At 40.7% G+C, this 24,574-nt stretch overlaps 1 protein-coding gene and 1 pseudogene across 1 annotated transcript in view; both read right to left on the reverse strand.

Moving 5' to 3' along the window:
* The window catches only part of PDE6C (phosphodiesterase 6C), a 32,337-nt gene extending 16,229 nt beyond the window's left edge, over positions 1-16,108 (reverse strand). Inside the window, exons 1-11 of the mRNA XM_015822696.1 lie at positions 15,629-16,108; positions 8,597-8,749; positions 6,784-6,873; positions 6,363-6,503; positions 4,988-5,062; positions 4,831-4,895; positions 4,668-4,734; positions 3,039-3,086; positions 2,710-2,859; positions 416-559; positions 251-319 (exon numbers count right to left, since the gene is read on the reverse strand). Of these exons, the coding sequence (XP_015678182.1) occupies positions 251-319; positions 416-559; positions 2,710-2,859; positions 3,039-3,086; positions 4,668-4,734; positions 4,831-4,895; positions 4,988-5,062; positions 6,363-6,503; positions 6,784-6,873; positions 8,597-8,749; positions 15,629-16,108 (1,482 nt within the window). The remainder of the gene's footprint in view (positions 1-250; positions 320-415; positions 560-2,709; positions 2,860-3,038; positions 3,087-4,667; positions 4,735-4,830; positions 4,896-4,987; positions 5,063-6,362; positions 6,504-6,783; positions 6,874-8,596; positions 8,750-15,628) is intronic.
* Positions 16,109-18,836: 2,728 nt separating this feature from the next.
* Positions 18,837-20,985, reverse strand: LOC114923033 (annotated as a pseudogene).
* Positions 20,986-24,574: the final 3,589 nt, after the last annotated feature.

Below are 24,574 nucleotides of genomic sequence, written 5' to 3' on the forward strand. Positions count from 1 at the left end.
GGGGATGGTCAGAACTTTGAATTCCCTATAATGACATCTGTTATATCCTAACTCATTGTTACTGGTGTGTAAAATGCTCTTTCAGTCCAAATAACTAAAGTCAAGTGAAACCAACAGGCACAAGTTGAACAAATAAAGTTTAAAAATCCCTAACTGGTAATTAAATAAATCACCAAGAATGTTTCCACAGTATGGAACTATGTCTGTATAGACTTGAAGTTGATCTTTAGGAAAACAGTTGGTTACTTACCAGAATTGTAACAAGCTCTTTCTCATCACAGTCTTCAAAATTATCTTGATTCAATTTTTCTTTGCATTTCTTAAAGTAAGGAACAAAGGAAAGAAACAATTTTAAGTTCTGTTCATCCAACAATAAGATTCACACTTCCACCCAGGATGCAGAAGGAACACTCACCAGTATACTTTTAACTTCTGAAGGTGTTGCTTTTGTCTGATACATGAGCATTTCCTGAGCAATATCTTTCCGATTTTCCATCTTATTCAGTTTCTCATATGTGTCAGGATTTAAAACAGACCATCCAAGGAATTGTGTAAGCATCTGAATTGATAAAGAAGTAGAACTGTTTAGGGTTTTCAGTGTGACTCGTTCAATATATTTCAAATTTTGGAAAGGCACATATCCAACAATACTTTTAAGCTTTTGTTTAGGATTTCTTAAAAACAACCAAAAATGTTGAATGATATAGTTGCTAATTTTTAGCATCTCCCTCATATGAAAAAAGACTCCATGAGTCATTCTATTTGACTCGAAATCAAATCCACAGCCCCCATTTAGGCGTCATATTATTTTTGTTAGGAATAATAGGAGCAAATTATGAGAAAGATTGCATATATTTAATTCTACACGTACTAACTGCAGCAAGAATTGTATTTGCCCAACATTGGAAAAATGAAAATTTACCAACTGAAGAAGTATTAATTAAGAAAATTTTAGAGTGTGCAGAAATGGACAGATTGACTTTAAAGATAAACGAGAAAGAAAACACAGTGTATTTTAGAACATGGGATAATTTCTATCAATGGCTAGAAACATGAGTTAGAGAAAAAGGAATATGATATGTAACTTTGAATATATATTAGTAAGAAGAAGACTATCGAGTGATTAATTAACATATTGTTTATGATAATTAACTATTATCTATTATTTCTTGTTAAACACATGAACCCAGACATTATGCTGTTTGCTAAATATTGAGAATGTTATTTGGAAAAACCCTAACCCCAACCCCAACCCTAATCCTAATCCTAACCCAAATCCCAATCCCAATCCCACCTCATTCCTAACCCTATAAAAACTAATAAAATTTATACAAAAAAAGAGATAAAGATGGGGCAAGGGTAACTATGTTCTATTAAATAAGCCCTATCACTTTGTTGTTGTATGTACACAGACAGCTTATGCACTAGAGACAAATCACACTTGGCCAATAAAGAATTCTGTTCTGTTCTGTTCTGCTCTGTTCTTTCAAATATATGTTGGGAGAGCATGCTAAAGACTCGGCGGAGCCATAGAGGCAATGCCAAACTTTGTGGCCACTTTCCTACCACCAGGAAGCTGCAGAAATAAGTAGGGGATGGGAATGATATGTAGGGAATGCCATGCCCTCAAAGTCATTTAGAGCCACAAATGCTAATAACCAGCAATGCCTGGGGAAAAGGGTGGCAAAAGAACCAAGTTGACAATTATAAATGCCTCACCCCTTTTGTGTATGTCTGATGTTTACACATATACAAAAGAGGTGGCTACTGTCATCTTGACTATTTTGACCCACACAGACATGCATATCTATGATCTTAATATGAATAGCAATATGCATTTAGCTAAAAACAAACTAGTGCAACCAGTGCAACTCAATGGAAACAGGTGAACCTTGCTACTACTATATGGTTCCCAACAAGCTAGTCCACTGCAGGGGTAGAACGAAGGGTTCTTGGCCATGTAGTGGACTTCCAATGATCTCTTAATGATGAATCATGTCAGCTGCCACTTCATGCTTGTGCTTTGCAGCCATTCCGTATCAGCTGCCATGAACTTTAGGGGGGCTGGGTGAGAGGGGGGAATGCTTCGAGGGAAACGAAACTTCACCGTATCCCTCTGAGATGGGCTGCAAGGACAACCGGCTGGGAACGGAAAGCAACTGCATACCAAACCTACACCCGAAGTGACTGTTCTAAAAACATCTTGTTTGAATTTGATTGGACATGGGGGCCCAATGATGGGAGGCAACTAAGGGAGGGAAAAGTTGGACTTGGGATTTTGGTGTGCAATTCTCAGTTCTGGCTATGCATTGTTGTAATTCACTTGACTTCTAGTAAACTATACCTTTCTCGATAAATGGGGTTAAGGATCATCCTTACTTAGAGGTTCAAGCTGAGAGGCAGATCTGACAGATAGTGATGCTGTGGATGGTACAATGACTTTCATGCTGCCTTTACCTTTACCAATATATTAACAGCTACTGTATTCCACCACCTTTCTTATCATTGTTTATAACAGTGAGTTGTACCTAAGGACATAGTCAAGATATTAACTCCTTGCTTGCAAGGTAAGCCACAGCTTGTAAATTCTATTTAAAGGATGATTAGATAGAGACATTAACAAGTATACATTCTTATCGGTTTCTATGAGCATTTTCTTCCTTTGGTGCCTCACTGTAAGCTGATAAAGCCAACCAACTTTGAACTTACTTCAGTTATCTGTTCGTCATATTCATCAAATGGTTTGCCATCTTTCCTGTTGTAAAACGTAGCTACGCCTACAATCTCTTCTTTTTTGTTTACAATAGGTAAAGATAAGACATTTTTTACAGTCCAGCCTGAGTCATCCAAAGGTTCTCTCTAAGCAAAAGGAAAAGGAAAAGGAAAAGAAAGGCTATTAAAGTATTTATGGAGACCAGCATGGTTACGCATGGTGCATGTACATAGGATAAAGGCAGAGGGTCCAACTAAATAAAATAAGAATTAATGTTTTTATCTATTTCCTTGCTTGCTTGCGGAGCCAGTAAAAATGGTATTACCTGAAAAGCGAAGTATTCATCTGCTGGTGCATTCATCATATTGCAAATCTAGGGGAGAAAATAAACAATAAAGATTTGTTCCTACATTTAAAATTGGCATTCATTACCACTAACCAAGTATGGGTGTTCAGGATGGTTGGTCCTATTGCTACCTTTCAAAAAGGCATTGTACAGGTAGTCCTCAACTTACAACAGTTTGTTTAGTGATCATTTGAAGTTACATCAGCTTTGAAAAAAGTGCCTTATGACCATTTTGTATACTTAAGACTATAATAGCATCCCCATGGTCACGTGATCAAAATTCAAACACAGTTGTTATGTGAATCACTACAGTTGTTAAGTTAGTAACACAGTTGTTAAGGGAATCTGGCTCCCCCATTGACTTGGCTTGTCAGAAGGTCGCAAAAGGTGACCACATGACCCCAGGACACTGCAACTGTCATAAATATGAATCAGTTGCCAAGTGTTTGAATTTTGATTACGTGACCATGGGGATGCTACAAAGTAGTATAGGTAATCCTCAACTTACAATTGGTTGTTTAGCAACCATTCAAAGTTCAATGGACCCCCCCCAAAGGTACTTATGATCTGATTTCAAAGTTCCATACTCCATGCCTTGATATGGTTTTCCTTCTGAGGGGATCTTTTCTAACGGTTGCTCTTCTTGCAGTCACATGATTGCATTTTGGGTGCTTGGCAACTGGCCTGCATTTACAGACATTTGCAGTATCCCATGGACATGTGACTATGATTTATGATGTTTTTTTGCCGGAAACCGGTCTTTACTTCCGGTTTCCCGCAAAAAAATGGCCATTGCAGACAATAGATTCGCTTAATGACTCCATTATTTGCTTAACTACTTACAATTAACTAAAGGGTTGAAAATCGGGTGTAGTCACATAGTGACCCACTCAATGAACAACATGACTTACAACTATAATTCCAGGTTCAATTTCAGTTGTAAGTCAAGGACTACCTGAAGGTAATTGCTAACCACTCACAAAACACATTATCTAGAACAGGAGTTCCTAAACCTTTTGCCACCTCCCTTTAGTGTAATCTCAATATACAAACTTTCTTCTAAAAATCTAAGCTCCAAAATCAATACAAATGAAGAATGAAGCTATACAATGAAATTTTGGGAAAGGTAGATTTATTGTAACAGTGTACAGCTACAGATCTCCCTGTACTCAAGGGAGGTAAACTTCATAGTCTGGGAAACCCTGATCTAGAAGCTAGAGCAGGAAGGCTATAGTAAGATAGTAGGACTTTGCAAGCCAACAGCTTTAAGCATAATCCACAGTTTTTCATGAATAGAGCTGAAAGAAGCCCTGGTCTAGAATCTTGAGCTACTGTCATTCAGTGTGAAGAACATTATGTTAGATAGATAAACAGTATGTTTTTGTGCCACAGAACATAATTAATTTTATCAAAATCAAACAGCCTAAGTATGTGTAAGTAAAAGAGAGTCACAAATAATTGCATCAGAATGTTGTTTCTTCCCATATACTAGATTGTGAAATAAAAATGGTTAGTTCAAATGTGAACATGTAGATTTTCACACACAAACACACATATCCAGCACATAGCCCCAGAAAGAATTATAGGGAAGTAACATCTGGAACTTACAAATCCATTTACAGCAACGTAAGTTGGTAAGCCACTCACAAGACACCAGTGATCTGCAGGAGGTGACCTTAAGAGAGAGAATGAGACAAAAATCATCATTTCATATTATACCATGAACTCCTACAGCTATTTACTATTTGAGCACCTAATAATAAGCACTTACGGAATTACTTGAATTTGTTCTTCTCCATGTAGAATATAATCGATTAGCTTATAAAAGTTAATTTCCTAAATACAAGGGGAAAAAGCAATACAAGAATCTTAAACATACCAACATTTCATAATATTGTAATTTGGACAGATGAAGTATATCTACTCACCCGACCATCAGGGGTCTTTGGTCCTTTGTAAGGCTCTACTTCTCCCAATTTAATTGGCCATTCATCATAAAATTCCTGGAAATAATTGCATATTATTGAAGGGGTTCCTGAAGAAAAGAAGCTTCTAAAAACCTGGTATCCTCCATAGATAATATTTTGGACTTCAATTCTCATCCTCGGCCATTAGATAAGAGAAAATCTGTTTTCCAATAGGTTGCCTAATTCCTACAAAACTCAACCAAATATACTGTAAGATCAGTACACAGCAGCATCCAAGGGGAAGGACAAGACAGATGCGATGGGTAGCAAGAATAACCTTGGGAGGCAGGGGGAAGAGCCGCAACCAGGGCATTGGTCAGACGAGAGAAATCTCAACCTGCAGAAGGAATGGAGATGCAGAAAGCATCTCAAAAGAGACCTTCCCTATTTACCTAGAAAGTAAAGACTGGGGAGAAGGGAAATGCTTTCAGACATGCAAGATTCTGTGACTGTAACCTTACAATGAAAATAATCTTAGTACTCATTGATCTGGTTTCATGTCTGGATGATTGTCGAATGGCTGAAAATAATATCTGTAGCTGTGAAATGGAAATTCTGTCTCTTGTGCATTGCATACCCAAGCATATAAAAAGAGGGCAGGGCTTCTCTCATTCTGTAGTCTATTTTTGAGCCCCTTATCAGAACATTTGGACCAGGCAGGACAACTCTTAATATGGTTAAAACAACAGGGTCCTTGGTACTCTCTGAGTTTGATGGTTTTCTTAAAGACGTTTCATTACCACTACCAATATTATTCTGCACTGATGTTGTTACCTAGTCTGGTAATGAAACATCTGCAAGAAAACCACCAAGCTGAGAGATTTTCTAATTTTTCTTTAAGAAATTTTGCTTCTCATCCAATTAGCTACTTCAGTTCAGAACTGAAGATGCTTATTGGATGAGAAGCGAAATGTGTTAAAGAAAAATCAGGAAGTCCAATTTTTTTTTATTAAAAAAAAAAAGCATCTTTGGGACAACCATGACCTGGATGATTTAGAACCTCCACAGACACATTCAAGAATTAAAGAGCACCAAGGAACCCACAGTTCAATCCTGACATACAAATATTCTCTTCTATTGTTAAAACAATAGGGTGGGCAAGATTTGCCTCAAACAACAGGTTTTTGAAAGAGAAATAATATATCCATTGTAAACATGCTTTTTCTGAAGAAATAACCTATATTGATTGTAATAGAATTCATTTTCAAAGATCATGCTTTTCATTTTTTTCATTTATGGCTCAGTTATGATTTCTAGATGACAAGAGGCTTTACTTCAAAGCATGGAATGAGAAGTAGTTAAATTGTTTTCTGCTGGTAAATAAAATTATACTGACCTTATCTTTGGTCATGTCCAGCAGACCAATGGAATATCTTTCGCAATTTAAATATTGTCGAATAGTGTACATGGCTTTGTGAAACTGTCGCTCAATATCTGTAAGTTCTTCAAATACTTTGTTGGCAGACCATAAAAGTATCTATTGAAGAGAAGTCAGGGTGGGGTGGGGGATAATATTTTAATACGTGGCTAATGAGAGATAGAAAAAAACATGATAACTTCTGTTCAAACTTTCAAGATATTTGTTATATTGTCTGGTAGAGCCTATGATGTAATAGGCTATTTGGAACTAACATAGTTACCAAATACAGGCAATGGCAGCTTAACATGATCTTTTGGTAAGAGAAAAAATAAAACCAAACTATCCATACAAAATAATTACATTTAATTGACTATTAAAATAGATAAAAATAATTTACCTGACTCTTTCTAAGTTCAACGTTATACAGGTATGTAACATGGTTTTGTTTCACAACAAGGGAAAGGAACTGAATATATTTATTAAAGACCTGCAAAAAAAATTAGAAATAAGTATACAACAAATTCTTGGACACTAACAGCATCTCTCAACCTTGATGACTTTAAAATATGTGAACTTCAATTCCCAGAATTTCCCAGCCAACCCAGCTGGGAGTTTAAGTCCACACATTTTAAAGTTGTCAAAGCTGAGACCAAATTTAAGCAATTACAATTCCATGAGAATGAGATGGGTGGCAAATAAATGTAATAGATAGATGATAGACAGCTAGATAACGAGACTATATGGAAGTTAACCTTATGATTGCCTGACTCTTCCTGGAAGAGTTTGGCCTTCAGATAGAAGGCATTCAGGGTCTTGGTGTAGAAGGACTGGCAGAACCAGAGGAAGGGTGAAAAGAGAGATCAGTCTAGAATCACTACACAGCCACAAAGAAATTAAACCCAAACCCCCTTGAATGTCATTGATCCTTCTCTAACTCAAACCAAATACAGATCATTGGTTAAAAAGATTCCTGTGTATAGGAATCAGTATAAATTAGTGAAATCAAACCTTCATGTGTGGATTTAATCTTTTGCACTGCCACTTGGGCCAGATGGAGGGGGCACATCCTTTTTTTTATTTGGTTCTCAGTGACTCTTAAAGTCATCACTCAAATTAGGATTTTAAACTTTTTTTTTTCAATTTTTCAGGACTCAAGTGCCAGAGATACAAGTTACACCTTGAGGGAATGTGTCATGCCTCCGTCCAAGCCGGAATCCGAGGAGGACATGGAGCTGGAGCAGGACCCTGTTGAGGCCCAGGAGGCGGTATCTGTGGCTTCGGAGAACTGTAGGGAAGAGCAGGCTGAGGCAGGCCACGGCCCTTCAGGTTTGGAACAGGGGAGGCAGAGTTCAGGCAAGGAGCATTGTATACTTCTCCAGCTGTATTGAAATTGCCTTCAGCCAGAGGCAGCTGAAGGGAGCATGTGTATTGAAGGCTTGCCAGCATATGTGGGAGCTTTTGGGGAACATTGGCAGTTAATAAAGGACGGTTTCTCTTGCCAGCCGACTGCTTTGCCTCCGTGTGGGGCCCTGGGTCATCACAGAATGCTGCTTGACATGTCAAGTTATAGCATCAGAAAAAAAACAGGGTGAAAAAATTGCTCCTGTTAACTCTAGTGCTATCATATATCCTGCTCTTGAAATAATCATAGTAGAAGTAAATAATACTAAAATAATGGTAAGTTAATAAATACAATAATAACCAACAACAAATAAAGTACATACTTTAACTTGGAAAGAAACATTTCTGTCTTGAAAAGTATTGAACATTTGGCTGGTTTATGTGATAAATCATCACTTGCCACCAGAATTGTAGGGAGCAGTGGTGTCCATAGTGAAATCAAGATGGCAGCCACGATTGCTGGATTAAAGCCCTTTTCTTGTTTATGTGCATCACATGCACAACAACATATTTAAAAAGGCAGGGCTTGAATCACACAGCTGAAGCCTTCTTCTTAACTTCTGGATACTCCCCTGTTCCCCCTTGCAGACGCCTCTGAGAGGCAGATGGCAAATACTGTACTGTAAACACATTTAGCTGAAATACACCTCTTTCTGCTTCAAGTTTCTCTTCTGATGTGCATAAGAAATCCACGGAGCCCATGTTAGGCTTCAACAACACTAAAATGTAAGATGATCTCAAGCTGCTCCCCGAAAGAGGTGTGATTAAGCAAAGCAACATGTTTTCTTGGAAAAGCAATCCATACTTACATCTTCATCCTCTTTAGAGAACTCAGAGGCATTTTGTTTGTTAAGTGCCATGAAAACTGCAAGAACTTCCTTGGATTGCATAATGGGAACAGTGAGCATATTGTTGGTTGTATAACCAGTTTGCTTATCCACAAAGTCGGAGAAGTGATTATTCTGAAACAAACACGAAGTTAGTTTATTTTTCAAGTGTGACTCAGGATAATCCAGATGACATGTTTCATCTGCAAAGAACTGAATCGTTGCTGCTTGTCTCTAACACCCCTGAGAGATAAGTCACATTTGTCCCTTAACATGGAGAAGTGTATTGAGGGAATGGCACATTTATATACAATAATGGCACCTGCAAGAGGGATATATGGAGGCCAGTGATAAAACACACGTTGTATTATTGCAACAGAAGCGCTGTCATCTACATATTTGCATGTGGTATCATGACCCAAGGATGAAAGGGATGATCTATTATGACAGCATGTTTTGTCATTTTTGCCTTATACCCTTATCAGTTCCACTCCAATTGTTTTCCAAATGTCTTCCAGATAACTTCACTTTGGATTTGAAAGCAAATAAATAAAAAAATCTAATTACCCAGGGATGCTCACCTAGTGCATTCTAACAATGTGTCTTCTTCTAAAATCACACTGCAGGTGTGTAAGGCAGTTGCTACATGATTCCTCTAGAACTGTAAAATATGTTTTTCTTCTTTGCCCCTTTTACAGAGTCATCTGAACGAGGTTTATATTTCCTATGATTAGTAGATATCCTGCACGTATCTTTGCCTTCATTCCTGAGCAGATATCCTGGTCACCCAGATTCAGCTTATGCCCAAATGCAGCTCATATGGTAGACGAGGTACCCCTTGTTACAGCGCATGTAACTAGGTCTTGTGTAGAAGCAGAGAAGATCCATCAAACCCTGATGGGCCAATATCCCACAGCACATTGTTTGTAACCATAATTCATTTAAATTGTATATATTATTACTTTGTTGATATTAATAGTTTAAGATACTTTTACTTTGTTGTAATTTTAGAAGTTTTAGAAATAATTGAGCCATCTCAAGATCCCACCGGTTCCCTGAGCTTAATGACAAAGCCAGATCTTGAGGGATTTCTGAGAAATAAGGAGGAATGAAGCTGACCTCACTTCAGTGTTGAGAATGTTCCACAAGACAAGTACAACAGAGAAGGCCCGCCTCCCTGGGCCTGCCAAAAGACAGGCCTTGCAGCATACCTCTCTTTTTGGAGCTGATGGGACAAGCAGATGTAATTAGGCAGACGTAGTCCCTTAGATAATCTGACCCCATGCCATGATTAAAACCAGCACTTTGAATTGGACTCAGAAGCAGACAACCAATGCAGTTTGTGGAGCAGAGGTATAGCGTGTTGTTTTAGCACACACATAACTGCCCATGCCACTATATTTTGCACCAGCTGAAGCTTCCAGATAATCTTCAAGGGCAGCCCTATGTAAAGCACATTACAGTAATCCAATCAAGAGGTGACTAGGGCATTAGTAACTGTGAGCAGAGATCCCCGATCCAGAAATGGGTGTAATTGGTATGCAACACAAAGCTGTGCAAAGGCCTTTCTAGCCACAACTGCCACCTGTTCCTTAAGCAGGAGTCATGAATCTAGGAGGATCCAGATTACACACTGGGTCTGCAATACCTCATCCCATGGTGACAGTTTCACCCAACGGCTTCACAAAAATGTTGAATAAGAGCATATAGAGTAGCAAACTCATCCCACATAGTAGAGTCTTGAGCGGGATCTCTCTTCCCTGAACATCCTCAACTGGATCTCACAACACAGTGCCACCCAACCCCCAACCCCCTGAGCTGATCCAAAATGATGCTATGGTCAATGGTATCAAAAGCTCCAGAGAGGTCAAATAGGGCAAGGATGTATGTATGATCCCCATCTTGCTTTCCCAAAGAGCATCTAAAACTGCAACCAATGCCATTTCCATTTCATTCCATTCCATCCCAACTGAAAGGGATCCAGATAACCCACTTCATCCAAGTACCTCTGAAATTTCCCCTCAACCACCTTCTCAGTCACCTTCCCCAGAAAGTAGAGATTAAATAATGGATGAAAATTGCCCAGTATAGCGGAACCCAGTGATGACTTCCAGAGGAGGGGGCAAAGCAAGGCCTTTTTAAGAGGTAAAGGAACAACCCTCATTCAAGTCAGACTTCACGACTAGTGAGTCCAGTCACATGACAAACCCCAGGCCACTTTCACAAGCCAGTAGGGGCATACATCTAAAGAGCAGGTACCTGTGCTCACAGTTCTAAGGACCCTGTCCATTTCCCCAGACCCAAGGGGTTCAAAACAATCACAAATAACAAGGCAAACTCATCCTCCCTGGGTGTCTTCTCTGGAACTACAACAAGGCTGGAGCCCAACAAATTTAAGCCACTTTGTCCAAAACTGTAGATGCTGAACCAATTCTTCCATACATTTCTGCAAGAAGTTCTCTGAGCCCTTTCTTCCAAAGATGGCATGTTCACCCTATACAAGGCCAGAGGATGGAAGCAAAAAGATGCAGAAGCATAGATGCTTTGCTACCTCAACATCACAAAGTAGGCCTTAATAGCAATCTAACCCATATTCGGTCGAGTTCACCCTTTGTTGAGCACCATTGTTACTCTAGATGTCTCTTCTCATCTTTTCGTCTCCCTCAACTCGTCCATGAACCATAGCAAGTGATGGGATCTGCAAGAGGGGACAAATTGCACGGGTGCAATCCAATCAAAAGCCTCATCAGCCCTCTTATTCCAAGTGGCAACCAAGGCCTCAGATGCAGCAACCAGCAGGAATCATCCCCAGCTCCCCCTGAAACCCATCTGGGTCGATCAGTCACCGGGGCAGACCAATCTAGTGGGTCCAGCCTCCCTGCTGTGGACAGTGACTCTAGAGCAGACATATCAAACTCGTGACGTCACATGACATCGCACGACGTAACGTGACATCGCGTGACATATTGGAACTTTTTCCCCATTACTGGCAATGGGGTGGGCACGGTTTCCTTTTTACGCGTCTGGCCCGCAGGCCGGCAGTTTGACACCCCTGCTCTAGAGAATCCAATGCTAATCAGGGTGTGATCTGACCATGAGAAGGGAGACATCAAGAATTCCCCCATTTCAGATCATATAACCACTGCTCCAACAGGAATATGTCAGATCATCAGATTGTGGATGATCTGGAATACCCCATGGCATCATGATAGCCATGAACTCCCAACCTATCTCAGATCCCATGCCCAGAGCAGACAGACAGGGAATTCCATCACCAACCCAGAAATGAAATCAAGGTACTCAGGCAGGGAGGTTGCCATGCAGCAGAAAGTCTAGAACAACAACAACAATCCCAACTGATCCCTAAGCTCAACTTAATGGACAGGGTCTCATATCCAGTCATCTGTGGAAAAAGCACCCTGAAAGCCATAAGGGATTCCCACATGACAATTCTGCCATACCTCACCCACTTTGAAGGGGAGTTATTGCTTCCCTGAGAAACAAGAAGTGGAAATAATGCTGTTATTATGAGAACACTCTTTTTCCCGTTTCCAGGAAGATTCACTTACTTCAGGAGAATAACCAACTTCTTATAGCAAAGCTTTGGGTGAAGCTCAGAAAACCTCACCAAATAGCCATTTTTAAATCCTAAACCAGAAGAAATTATTAAATGATGATTTAGCCTTAGTGAAGTTGTAGTTTACACATTGAGGCCCCTATTACAAGAGGCTAAAAAGCAGTAATACTAAAAGGAGCTTCAATTGTGCAGTTATGGCCACAATCTTGCTTTTTTTGATACACTTCCCACTCCTTCCAAGGGTCAAGGGAAGGAATTTTGTTTTGAAATGCAATTAATTAGGCCAAGATGGATAGTATGAAAAACAATTAAGATGTACCTGCTTAAACATAAAGGATTATTCTAACATACAGTTTATGAGATCTGCTTTGGAAAGTTCTAGAATTTTCTGGGTTGCTATCACCAATTTGTTATGCAGATTTGTACAGTCCAATTCCTGTAATTCATGCAGTAAAACTGAAGTTGCTGCAAATTTAATCTTCCTTTGTTAAGAAAGGGGATTTCTTATGATATTTCAATATTGGTTTTGTTAAAAAGGGGTTGTTAAGTGTAATGCTTCCTGTTCTCCTCCTAATAGGATTACCATACCTAGTCTGTAAAAATCCACATGGCCACTAAGAGATATAGAAAATTGATCTGAGTAAAATTTTGGAGTCTACGCATGGTCTCCCACACTAGGAAATTATCAAATCAATGTGCAATGTCAGTTTTTTACATACTATAAAAGTAGAGAGTAGGAGATACAGTTCAGTTATTTCTGGATTTCCAAGTCGAGCATATGGGAAGAAACCAAACAAACACACAGGAGGAACTCCCGCATCCACAGCTTAGTTGATTTTGGAGAAGAATGGCTTTATCTCTGGAGAGCTTCCTAAAATGGTTTTGTGTTAGTTCTAAAAGTTTAATATTACTGTTTGTCTGGCTAATTTCACATTAAATAAACTATTGTTTATCATCTCCTGCTCAAATAAGATGCTGCATTCTAATCATCCAGAAAGAGCATACTTTTTTCACAACACACACACACAAACACACACACATACACACACACAGTGGGGGAGATAGAGACAGAGCAGTGATGATAGAAGAAGTGTTGACAGCAAAATCAGGAAGGAGTATGAGAAGCTGGAGAAGTACCATGGCCTGAAAGAGGCACTAAAGAGGATGTGGAAAGTAAAAACCAAAGTGGTCCCAATAGTGATAGGAGCACTTGGGGCTGAGACTTCTAAGCTGAGATAATACCTCCAGCAGATCCCAGGAACAGTATCAGAACAATGTGTCCAGAAGACTACAGCACTAGAAATAGCTAACATACTGCACAGAACTCTCAAACTCCCAGGCCTCTGGTAGAGGATTTGAGATTGAGGAAGATACATGCCACCTACAGAGATTAAGCAAGCAGAGATTACCTTGTTTCCCTCCAATGATTAATCGGAAGACACAGAGAATATCATCCAATCAATGTTTTGCTCCAAATTACCACTGGTTTTAGAGTATGTCCACTCACCCTACTCCCAGAAAAAGTGGGGATGGAGTTAAATTTCTGGTGTCCCTGCTGTATTTTTAATAGTTCATAATGTAATCATTGGTGATACAAGAAATGTATGAAAATGCTCTGTGTTTAACCAAAAGCACATCTTTCTTTGAAATATATGCATATGAATTACATAGAGATTCTTTTTTTAGAAAAATAAGGCTAAAAGTGATTTCAACCAAGCAGTTCTTAATAAAATTTATTTCCAGTGATGATGCTAATTAAGAACCTATATTTTCAGAATTCCCTTATGATGGCAGAGGGAGTTTTGACTGAAGAATGAAATATTTAAGATAGGACATTATTAGTATGAATAGTGGTGATTTCAAAATTATAACAAAATTATAATAGTGAAACAGTTCAGAAGTGCAGGATTATGTCAACAGGAAAGGATCATATCAAAAGGAAGAGATCAGTAATTGAATGCCAATATTGCGTTCAAATTTTGAATTTAAAAATTTAGTCTAAAAATTACATTCAAAATCTGTATTGGGGATTGGATATACAGACAGGAGTGGTACTATAATGTTCATAGGTTACATTAGTTACTAAGATCTCTCTCTTACTCTTGTTAGAATCAAACAATCCAACTCTTTACATTTAGTTCAAAAGATACACACTTTCTGTAGAAGGATCTGTAAAATACAATCAAAATTCATAGGGAAATGTTCCCAAAGTGATGTCCTTTAAATTGGAAGATAGAGAAGCAGAACAGAGTAATCCCAGTGTATCAAAAAAAATTACATGAAACTGGTTTTTAAAAAGGAAAAAAAACTAATAGGCTTCAACAAATTGACAGATTAATTCTGTTCAGGATTAGTTTTAGATATGCTTGACCAAACGGATCAGACTGATTGCCAGTTCACCCACAGAAAGGGAAGGGAAGGGAAGAAAAGGAGGAAAGGGAAGGAAAGGAAGGAAAGGAAAGGAAAGGAATAGATGTCAGGATTTAAAATTCTACAATAAATTTCTTCCAGACTCACAAAGCAGACTTACTATGAAAATCAAAACCACTGTATTCATTTTGGCTGCAATTCAGGATGATACCCAGGAAGCAGATTATATTGTAGATCCTTGTTTAACGCTACACTTCCTATTTATTTCAGTGGGTTTCCCCAAGAGAAAATGGATTATGCCCCTGGTTCAGAAATAATGGAAGGAGAACATACCAGACAGACTGGAATTAGATTAATTGAGCCACAGGCCTATTATGATTCAATCAATCTTTATTATAGTCAAAGACTAGAATTAGCCCATTGTGGTTTGTTTTAGTCAAATATCTCTCTCCAGCACAAAAATCAACCTAGATGCTGCATAAGAAATATCAAGCGATATTTGATGCCTTGCCTGTTGCTATCAACAAGGGAGCTTGGTAGATAATCCTTTTAATTCATAAAGTAGATTACAGGAGAATAGACCAAGGAGATCAAGAACAATCTTATCTCATTTGACTTAGCACAGTACTTCTAATATTCATGATATAGGGAATTCCCTCAAAGTAAAATAGGGCAATCTTCTCAAATTATACAGAAACCGATATCTGTGTGTTGTTAAATAAATAAGATTAATTTCAGCCCAGCTTGAGATCAGGAGGGGCACTAGGCAGGAACTTCAACTATCTCAGATATGGATTTGCTTTAGAAATAACAGGTTCTTTCCTTTTCTTTCTATAGTTGAAACAGTGCTCTAAAATGATATATTTTAAGATGCTGAAGAGTATGAATTGTTAAATAGTTTTCTATTTGGGAAAAAATATTTATGTTGTGCCAGCCATTTTAGGGACTTGGCATATTTAAGGAAGTGTCTATAGTTCTATGCCCCTAATTTTAAAAAGTCTTTACCCAATTCCAGATCATAAAATGACTTTATCCATTCTCCAAATTCAGAAAAAGCTCCTACTCACCTTCTTCACATCTGGAACATTAAATGATTTCTTAGTATGAGCAGTCCAACCTACTATCCCGATGTCCAGAGGAAAAACAATTTCTCTTTCAGGATTCACCAAATTGTCATCATAACTGGAAGTAGGGGTGACATCAAAGATTCTGCTTGCTAATTCTGGGGTACCATTGCGGGAACGGCAAATAAACATGCTACACTTGTCAGCTGCCAGTAACTGTGCCAACCTTTGCAGGACTTTATGTGAGATCTTTTCCATACAAGCTTCATCACCCTGGATTTCAGAAAGCAATTCAAAAAGTATCTCACATTCTTCTACCTTGGTCATCTCTTTGAAGGAGACCCCTTCCTTCAGATCCTCAGGGTTGACTCTGAAGAGGTTTGTTAATGCTTCCGGGCGAAGCCTTTTATCATAAAACTCCTTGGCAAATTGTGGGTTGTTCTCCAAATATTTTTCAACGTCTTCTTTATTTATTTCACCCATCCTACTTGGCTTCTCTTTGGCAGATTGTTGCTGTTGTTGTTTTTACTCTTGCATCACCACTGAAACCCAGCAAAAATCTGATTTTGCTTCTAATGGGAAAATGGTACGTTGTTCATTATAACTCCAGCAACCATAGACTCTGGATTTGTTCTGTGGGCTTTCCAACCTTCTAAAACCCTTGAAGTATGACAGCAGTCCGGTAGCTTATGCCTTCTTAAGTGAAGGATCCAGTGACTGCTAATTAAAGAGATGTCAGGACACTAAACCCTTCAGCACTCTTAACTTGCCTATTCTAAATGAGACATTTAGCATGATAAACCAATCCAGCAGTTCCTACATAATGCACAGTATAGAAAATACACCTATAAGTGTGTACATGTATATTTTCACTTGCTTTTGCTTGCTCTTTCTTGTTATTAATTTTCCCATAAAGGATTTGCATAGACAATGTTTCTCTTCCTGGAGGTCTACATCCACACACACAGACTCTTTTCAGTATAAATGATTCATAGATCTTGGATACACAAAGCAAGCTAGGATGCTTTTAAAGGATTGATACTGCTTTCTCCATGGAAGGAAGTATGTAGTGCTAAAAAACATAGTATGGAATTAATATACCAAATAAGAGATCCAGTTTGTGTAACAGTTAAGGCATCAGACTAGAAGATGGGAGGTCATGAGTTCTTGGGCATGAAACCAGCTAGGTGTCCTTGTGCCAGTCACTCTCTCTCAGCCCTGGGAAGGAAACAAACTATTTTTGAAAAACCTTGGCAAGAAAACTGCAGGAATTAATCCAGACAGTCACCAGGAGTCAATGCTCATTAAAAAAAAAACATCCAGCTATCCAGCTCTGAAAAGAGAGGAATTGCTACCTGCTGATAAGCTGAAATACATAGGATGGGGCAATAAAATATTTTAGGTTACCATTCTACATAGTATAATAGTATTCTACTATTAGAATTAAGGGAACTTGTAAAAATTGGCTGTCCTTGGCGCTCTCTGAACTTGGTTGTTTTTTTGTTTTGCAAATCTCATTCCCTTCTAGTATTGATGATATTACCTAGGTGGGTAATGCAACGTCTGCAAGAAAACAACCAAGCTCAGAGAGTACCGAGGACCCCACAGTCATCCCTAAGCTATAAATATTCACTTGTATTGGTACAATTGACTGTATTTTCTTATTTTAGTAAATATGGAAATACGATTTAAAAGTGTATTATGTGACTTTATTGTTATGTTTTCTGTTCTATGTGGCATTGAAGAGGCAGCAGGTGAAAAACTACTTTCTTTATTGAAGGTCAAAACAGAAAACTAACAAGCACATGCTCCACCCATACTTATATACTCAGCCTAAAGGCGGCAGCCAATAGGAACACAGTATTCTCCCACTTAAATGCATACTAAGTAGTCTGCAGACAGAAAGTCTGGCTTGTTGGCCACGTGGCCTGCTAACCGTTATTACATAGTTTTAAGCAACTCAATTCTCAGATTTTAACTCAATACATTACACCCCTTCCCCCTGGATCATTTACACTTACAGAACTTTTTCTGTTTGTGCCAAACATTACAATTGTTCCAAAGGCAAAAATGGCATATACTTGAGTATGACATTACACTGTTCCAGTAGTAAGAAATTACATAAGCATTCAAGTTTGCAAGAAAATACATAAGCATTCACTTTTGCAACGCCAGAAATCTTATGTAGCCATTTAAGTATTTCGGTGGCCCTTTTGCCTGCTCTGATCATCTTGGAGCTGCTGTTAGCTCCTGGTCTACGAGCTCGCCTGCCAGGCTTGGTAGACCGGGGCTGTGTGTTCTGTTCGTCACAGGTAGAGCCAATTCTTGGAGGCTGGTCTGACCTGGTAGACCCGAGCCTGTGTCCATCTCTCTATGGCTGGCCTGTTCTGGTAGACCTGAGCCAGAGTGGAGTAGAGCCCACCGGACCGACATGTGGAACTGATTGTCGGCATTGTTCCGAGGCCAAAGTGCCAGAGTTTGGAGCAGCCTCACTGTTTGCAAATTCCCCGTTTGGCAATCGAAAATTCTCACCCTCGCTTGGGGACTCGGATGCACGATCGCAATTGTGTTCCCCCTCCCCCCGAGCAGTCATGAGTTAGCGGCTGGGCTGCTATTCTCCGTCACAGCTGGTCAATGTGCCTGCGAAGCACACGACCGTCTTCCAGGACCACTTTGTATGAGAGCGGCCCTGATACCTTACCAACCACAGCTACCACCCACAGTGCCCCTTGCCCATAGTTTTGCGCCCACACTGTGCTGTGCTTGTGAAGCAATCCTGTCTGGATGTAAGTGATCCAGCTTTGTGATCAAGCGCCACCCCCATCTTAATTCAGCTGGGCTTCTGCCCGTAGAAGTGCAGGGCGTTGTGCGTTGGCAGAGTAAGAAATCTGCCAGCCTATGGTGCCAGTTGCCAGTTGCAATCCTCTTCAAGGATTCCTTGGTCGTTTTGACCATGCGCTCCACTTGGCCATTAGAGGCCAGGTGAAAAGGAGTCGAAGTGGCATGCCTGATCATATTAGCCCTTAAAAAGGACTGGAATTCTGCACAAGTAAATTGAGCCCCGTTGTCTGAAACTATGACATCAGGGAGGCCCATGCATTGCAAAGATGCTGCGCAGAACCTGGATGGTCCTAGCAGTAGTCATAGTGGATATTGGAGCGACCTCTAACCACTTGGAGTGGCTGTCCACGACTATGAGGAAGAGTTGCCCCTAAAAGGGACCTGCAAAATCAATATGAATTCTCAACCATAAGGCTTGTGTAGTTTCCCATCTGTGGACCAGGGCATGTGGCATTTCTGGCCTTGACTGCTCGCAAATAATGCAGCTGTGGACCTGGGCCTCGATATCTTTATCGAGCCCAGGCCACCAAAGGTAGCTATGCGTGAGTGACTTCATCCGGACTATTCCCAGATGTCCCTCATGCAGAGAATCAAGGATTCTAGCCCTCAGTGAGGTTGGAATTACGACCCAACTGCCCCACAAAATGCAACCCTTATGAGTGGATAACTCGTTCTTCTTTCTCCAAAAACTCTGAAAGTTAGGGCCTGAACACTTTTCCGGCCATCCTGTGAGCACACAGTTCAACACGCAGCTCAGCATGTTGTCTGATGCTGTCTCAGCAGCTACATCCCCTGCGTTAAGGGGAGACTGCGGCAAATCCTGGATAGCCAGGATGCGGTTAGCTGGAACGGGGTCTGGCTCTAAGTGCAGTAGGGGCAACCTACTAAGGCCATCTGCGTGGCCCATTTCTTTGCCCGGTTTGTGAATCAGACAATAACTATAAGTGGACAGGAATATTGACCATCTCAACATCCTAGGAGAAATAATCTGGGGTGTTTGCTTGTTCGTGGTGAACAACCCCAGAAGTGGCTTGTGGTCTGTGAAGACCGTGAAATGGCGGCCATACAAATAGTCATGGAACTTTCTTATACCCGCCACGATGGCCAATGCCTCCCTATCAATCTGTGCGTAATTGCGTTCCGCTGAAGAGAGGGTTCTAGAATAATAGGCTATGGGAACTTGTGTCCCGTCAGCCTGAAGATGGCTTAACACAGCTCCGATCCCGTATGGGGATGCATCACAGACAATGCTGATTGGAAGCTGCTCATTAAAATGGGTCAACACCGCGTTTGATGACAGCAGTGATTTAACTGCTGCAAAACTTCGCTTGTGGACGCTCGTCCACTTCCATTGAGACTTCTTGTCCAAGAGCCGGTGTAACGGCTCTGCCACTGCGGCCTTGTAGGGAAGGAAGGTGTGATAAAAATTAAGGAGTCCCAAAAAGGCCTGAAGTTCTCCTTTTGTCTTGGGACTGGGTGCCTGCTGAATTGCTTTGAGCTTGGATTCAGCAGGATGAATGCCTTCGGCATCTATACGAAACCCAAGGAACTCTGTGGAAGTAACCCCAATTTTACATTTTTCCTGCTTTAATTTCAGCCCCGCTTCGCGGAACCGCTACAAGACGGCCATAAGCCTTTCAGTTAGGATTTCGACTGATTCCCCAGCTATGAGGACATCATCGAAATATGGGCACACACCTGGACTGTTTCGGAGTGTGCGCTCCATTACACTCTGAAAAATTCCCAGGGCTACACTAACCCCGAACTGTAACCGCCACATCTTGAAAGCTCCCCTGTGTGTTACTATGGTCTGGGCCTCAGCTGTGGCATCATCCACTGGCAGCTGCTGATAGGCCTGGGCTAAATCTAATTTGGCAAAAATGCGACCTCCCTGTAGAGATGCCAAAATGTGGCTAATTATAGGCACCGGATAGGAGTACTGCTGGAGGGCTTTATTTAGCGTGCATTTATAGTCGGCACAAATGCGGACTTCCCCATTGGCCTTAAGAGGCGTAACTATGGGAGTTTCCCATGGACTGCTATCCACTGGCTCTAAAATGCCTTGTAGCAACAGCTTGTCCAGCTCTGCATCGATTCTCTGCTTCAGGGCAAAAGGCACCTGACGAGGCTTTATCCTTATTGGTGCTATTGTAGGATCAATTGGGGGCCTTTGTACTCCCCTAACTCTGAGCTGAAAACATCAGCAAATTCTTTACAAACTACTGAGAGGCTCGATGTCTGCAAGCTATTTAACCCAGTCACTTGAATTCCCAATGCATCAAACCAATCGAGTCCGATGAGGCTAGTGCGGTTGCCCTCAACTACGACTTCCAGGGGACCCTCGAAATTCCTGAACTGCACCCTGAGTGCGGCCTCCACCTTGACTTTTACATGGGAGTTTTGGAAATCGGTTAGAACGAGGTTCGACGGCCTGAGCTTAACTTGCCGCTTCGACTACAAATTTGCTGGAGAGTCCTTTGGGAGATTATTGATAGGGCTGACCCCGTGTCCAACTCCATGTCAGAAGGAACCCCTTGCAACTTGATTTTGAGATGCAACTTTTCCTTGAGTAGGCGATGGGTGCCTGTTCTAAACACGCTCCTTCTACTAGCGCAATAGCCCACCCTGTTTTGTCCGGGCACCCTGGTACCTTTCCGAGGCAACTCTTCTGACGGGTGTTCTCTCCTGTGACCTCTACAAACAGCGGCGATGTGGCCTTGCTTGCCACACGCCCGGCAGGTTGCTATGTGGAACCGGCATTCTGCCCATTTGTGTCGGCCTCCACACCCAACACATCGAGAAAAGGGAACTGTCTTATGAATTGGTCATTTCAGGTGGTTGCTATAACCGATCGACTTTGTGGTCCGATTCAGAGTCTTCGACTCTCTCGGCGTCCTCTTGGTGGGCGGCCTCCATGCAAGGAGCGCTCTTGGAGAGCCGTAGGGTCTTGACGGCTCCGCCAGCTGCTTCTTCAGCCATGATCTCCCGCAATGCATCTTGGAATGAGATAGTCTCTTTCGCGAATATCTTCTGTTGCAGCTCTCGACTCCTTAACCCACAAACTAAACGGTCCCTCAGTCTTTCTTTGAGGTCTTTGAATTTGCAAAGTTGGGCCACTTGACAAAGAGCAGCTATGAAGTCGGCGGCGGACTCGCTGGGATGTTGGTATTGCTTTTCGAAGGAGTGCCGCCAGGCAATGACTGATAGCTTGGGCTCAAAGTGTTCCTTGAGCATCTTCTTAAGTTCTGAGTATGCGATGGACTCGAGCGGGGCTGGTGCAACCAAGTTCTCGGTGATATCAAAAGTCGCCTGACCGCACACACACAGCAGCGTCGCGGTCTTCAAACCGTCGTCTCGAACTTGGTTAACCCGCAGGTAGTTTTCAACTCTCACGACGTAGGAGCTCCACCTCTCTGGATGAGCGACGTCGAATTCAGAGTTTTCCGATCTTCGCCATGGTGAGTTTTTCATGGGTCTTTCAATGTCTCGTGCTGTGTGGGACTTCCAGGACGGATCCTTGGAAGCACTCTCCTCCAGCATTTCCGTACTGGCAGGATAGAGTGAGGGGGGGGGGAAACGCCATTCCGACCAAGCATCTGCTAGGCTTAACCCCCATAGTGACTCAGCTCTTCGGGTCGAAGGCAGCACGATCTCACCCTCGTCGCTAATGTTATGTTTTCTGTTCGATGCGGCATTGAAGAGGCAGCAAGTGAAAAACTACTTTCTTTATTGAAGGTCAAAACAGAAACTAAACAAGCACATGCTCCACCCATACTTATACACTCAGCCTAAAGACAGCAGCCAATAGGAACACAGTATTCTCCCGCTTAAATGCATACTAAGTAGTCTGCAGACAGAAAGTCTGGCTTGTTGGCCACTTGGCCTGCTAACTGTTATTACACAGTTTTAAGCAACTCAATTCTCAGATTTTAACTCAATACATTACATTTATATTCAACATCATTATAAGATCAAAATAAACTAGATTCCATTTAAGTTAGGTGGAAAATTCTGATTGACTGAAATGATTCAGTTGACCTTTGCTCCCTACTCCTGCTTAAACTTACCTAAACATTTTGCTATTATTGTTACTATTTTCCTTATGGTTGGCCTTATATTATTACTAGAACTAAAGCCAGAAATCAAACTATGATCATTTCATAAAATGCATCATATATGATCTATATCAGTACAACAAAATTCCCAATGCATTGTATCATTTACTGTGATATAGTATATGAGCAAAATGAAATATTAACTTTTACCTATTTTAAAGTCAGGATTTGGGGTATTACATTTTCTTTCAAAATTAATAAAAATCTTCAAACTTTCATCAAGAATTTTAGGTCATTTTTCTCCTCTGCCAAATTATTCACTCATAGTAAACAACAAAAGAGGAGCTAGAAAATATCTAACAGAAGATAGATGACTTTACAGGTGAATTGGCAGAGAATGAAATTTGAAGCTGGGCAAATCCCTCAAAACAGTTGCTTAGGAATATGTGAAATGCTGTATGAATATTTTTAAACAATACTTAAACACATCTTTTCCTGGGTTGATTTGGCTGCTTTTGGAAGCTGCTCCCTGTTTTCTCAACACACATATGCATGCCCAGCCATTTTGCTTAATTTGTTTTCCCCTCTGAAAGAATTCCAGGCATATTGAAGCCCCAAAGCTAGTCTGAATGCGCAAGATTGATTTAAGATGCTGAAATGGCTTGACAGTAAAGGGTTACTTCATAGATCCATGCACACGATTTTAGAAATTCTTCTATATTCTCTTGTATCTCTCATGATAGATTAACACTAAGGGTTACTCTACATGATATGTTTGTTCCAGCACAAGTATGTCCATGTGTCCATATGGGCCACTAGCCATCTCTCCAAGCTTCCTCCTTCCGTTATATATTCAAGATGGACAGTATTTAATATTTATTTGCTACGTATATGTAGGGGTATGGGTCTATACATATGTTGTTCATAGTATGTTTAGGTGTGTGTCATGTATGTGTTTCACTTTGAGAGCGGGCACTAAATTTCATTTTTGATGTGTGCCGTTGTGCCCACAGTAAAAAAAATGACAATAAAGGTTATCTTATCTTATCTATCTTATCTTATCTTCTTTGTGTCTTCAGTCCACCTGGAGGCCAACTTCCAATAGTCTTTTCCAGTTCTAAGCTGGTAGAGATTGCACTGTTTGGTTCACCTGCTTCATTTCACTTAATTGAAGATGACTATTTCCACTCCAACGTGAATGTGATAGGAATGTTTCCCTCCTCTCTGGAGGTTGCCTTCCAAAGCTATTTTGTCTTGGGCTGCCAGGAACTTTTGGAACTTGGGCTGAAGGAACTTTGACCAGTGAATCTCTCTGTTTTCCTTTGTTTTCACAGTAGACTATTAACCAATGAATCTTAGTGCTTGTAATTCTTTCACGGGGGCGGGGGGACAACAAACTAAGCAAAATGGCTGGATATGCACTGCTCAGCTCTTTTCTCTTTCCCTTGTTTCTGTTCCATTCAGTGACCAGAGATCAGTTGTGAGTTTTGTAGAAAAGAAACCAAAGACCAAGAAGAAAGAATTGGACTGTTGGAATTGGTGAAACACCAAATTTAAAAAAATAAATAAATCACAGAATGTGATTTTTTTGTTGTTGTTAACAAGTTCACTGAATTTTCATTTCACTTAAATTTTCACCAAAACATCATTGAAGTGTAATGAAATGCAGTTTTAAAAGCAGGTGAAATTGACTAGAGTTCTGTTAATTTCTCTTTCTAACACAAGGGACAGGAAAGAGAACAAAACATGCTGTTAGATCGCGCAGGCAGTAAGACACGAGTCGAGTGACAGTCAGCTCTCGGTTTATTGGCAAGGCATCAAGTAAATCCGGACTGGCTCTCTGGGCCAGGGGATCCCTCTTTTATGGGATTCCCCTGGCTTGTAATCACACAATTCCATTGGCTGGTAAGACCCTGTTGCTAGTTAGCCAACCAGCAACGGGCATGAAACTGTATGCAGATGGAGAAGGGCAATCACCCTTAATGGGCGATCAATGGTGAAGGGCAATCACCCTTAATGGGTGATCAGGATATGCATAGGGGATTAAGGGGGG

The sequence above is a fragment of the Protobothrops mucrosquamatus genome, unplaced genomic scaffold (assembly GCF_001527695.2).
Source record: "Protobothrops mucrosquamatus isolate PMUCROS unplaced genomic scaffold, P.Mucros_1.0 scaffold1644, whole genome shotgun sequence".
NCBI classification, from domain to species: Eukaryota; Metazoa; Chordata; class Lepidosauria; order Squamata; family Viperidae; genus Protobothrops; species Protobothrops mucrosquamatus.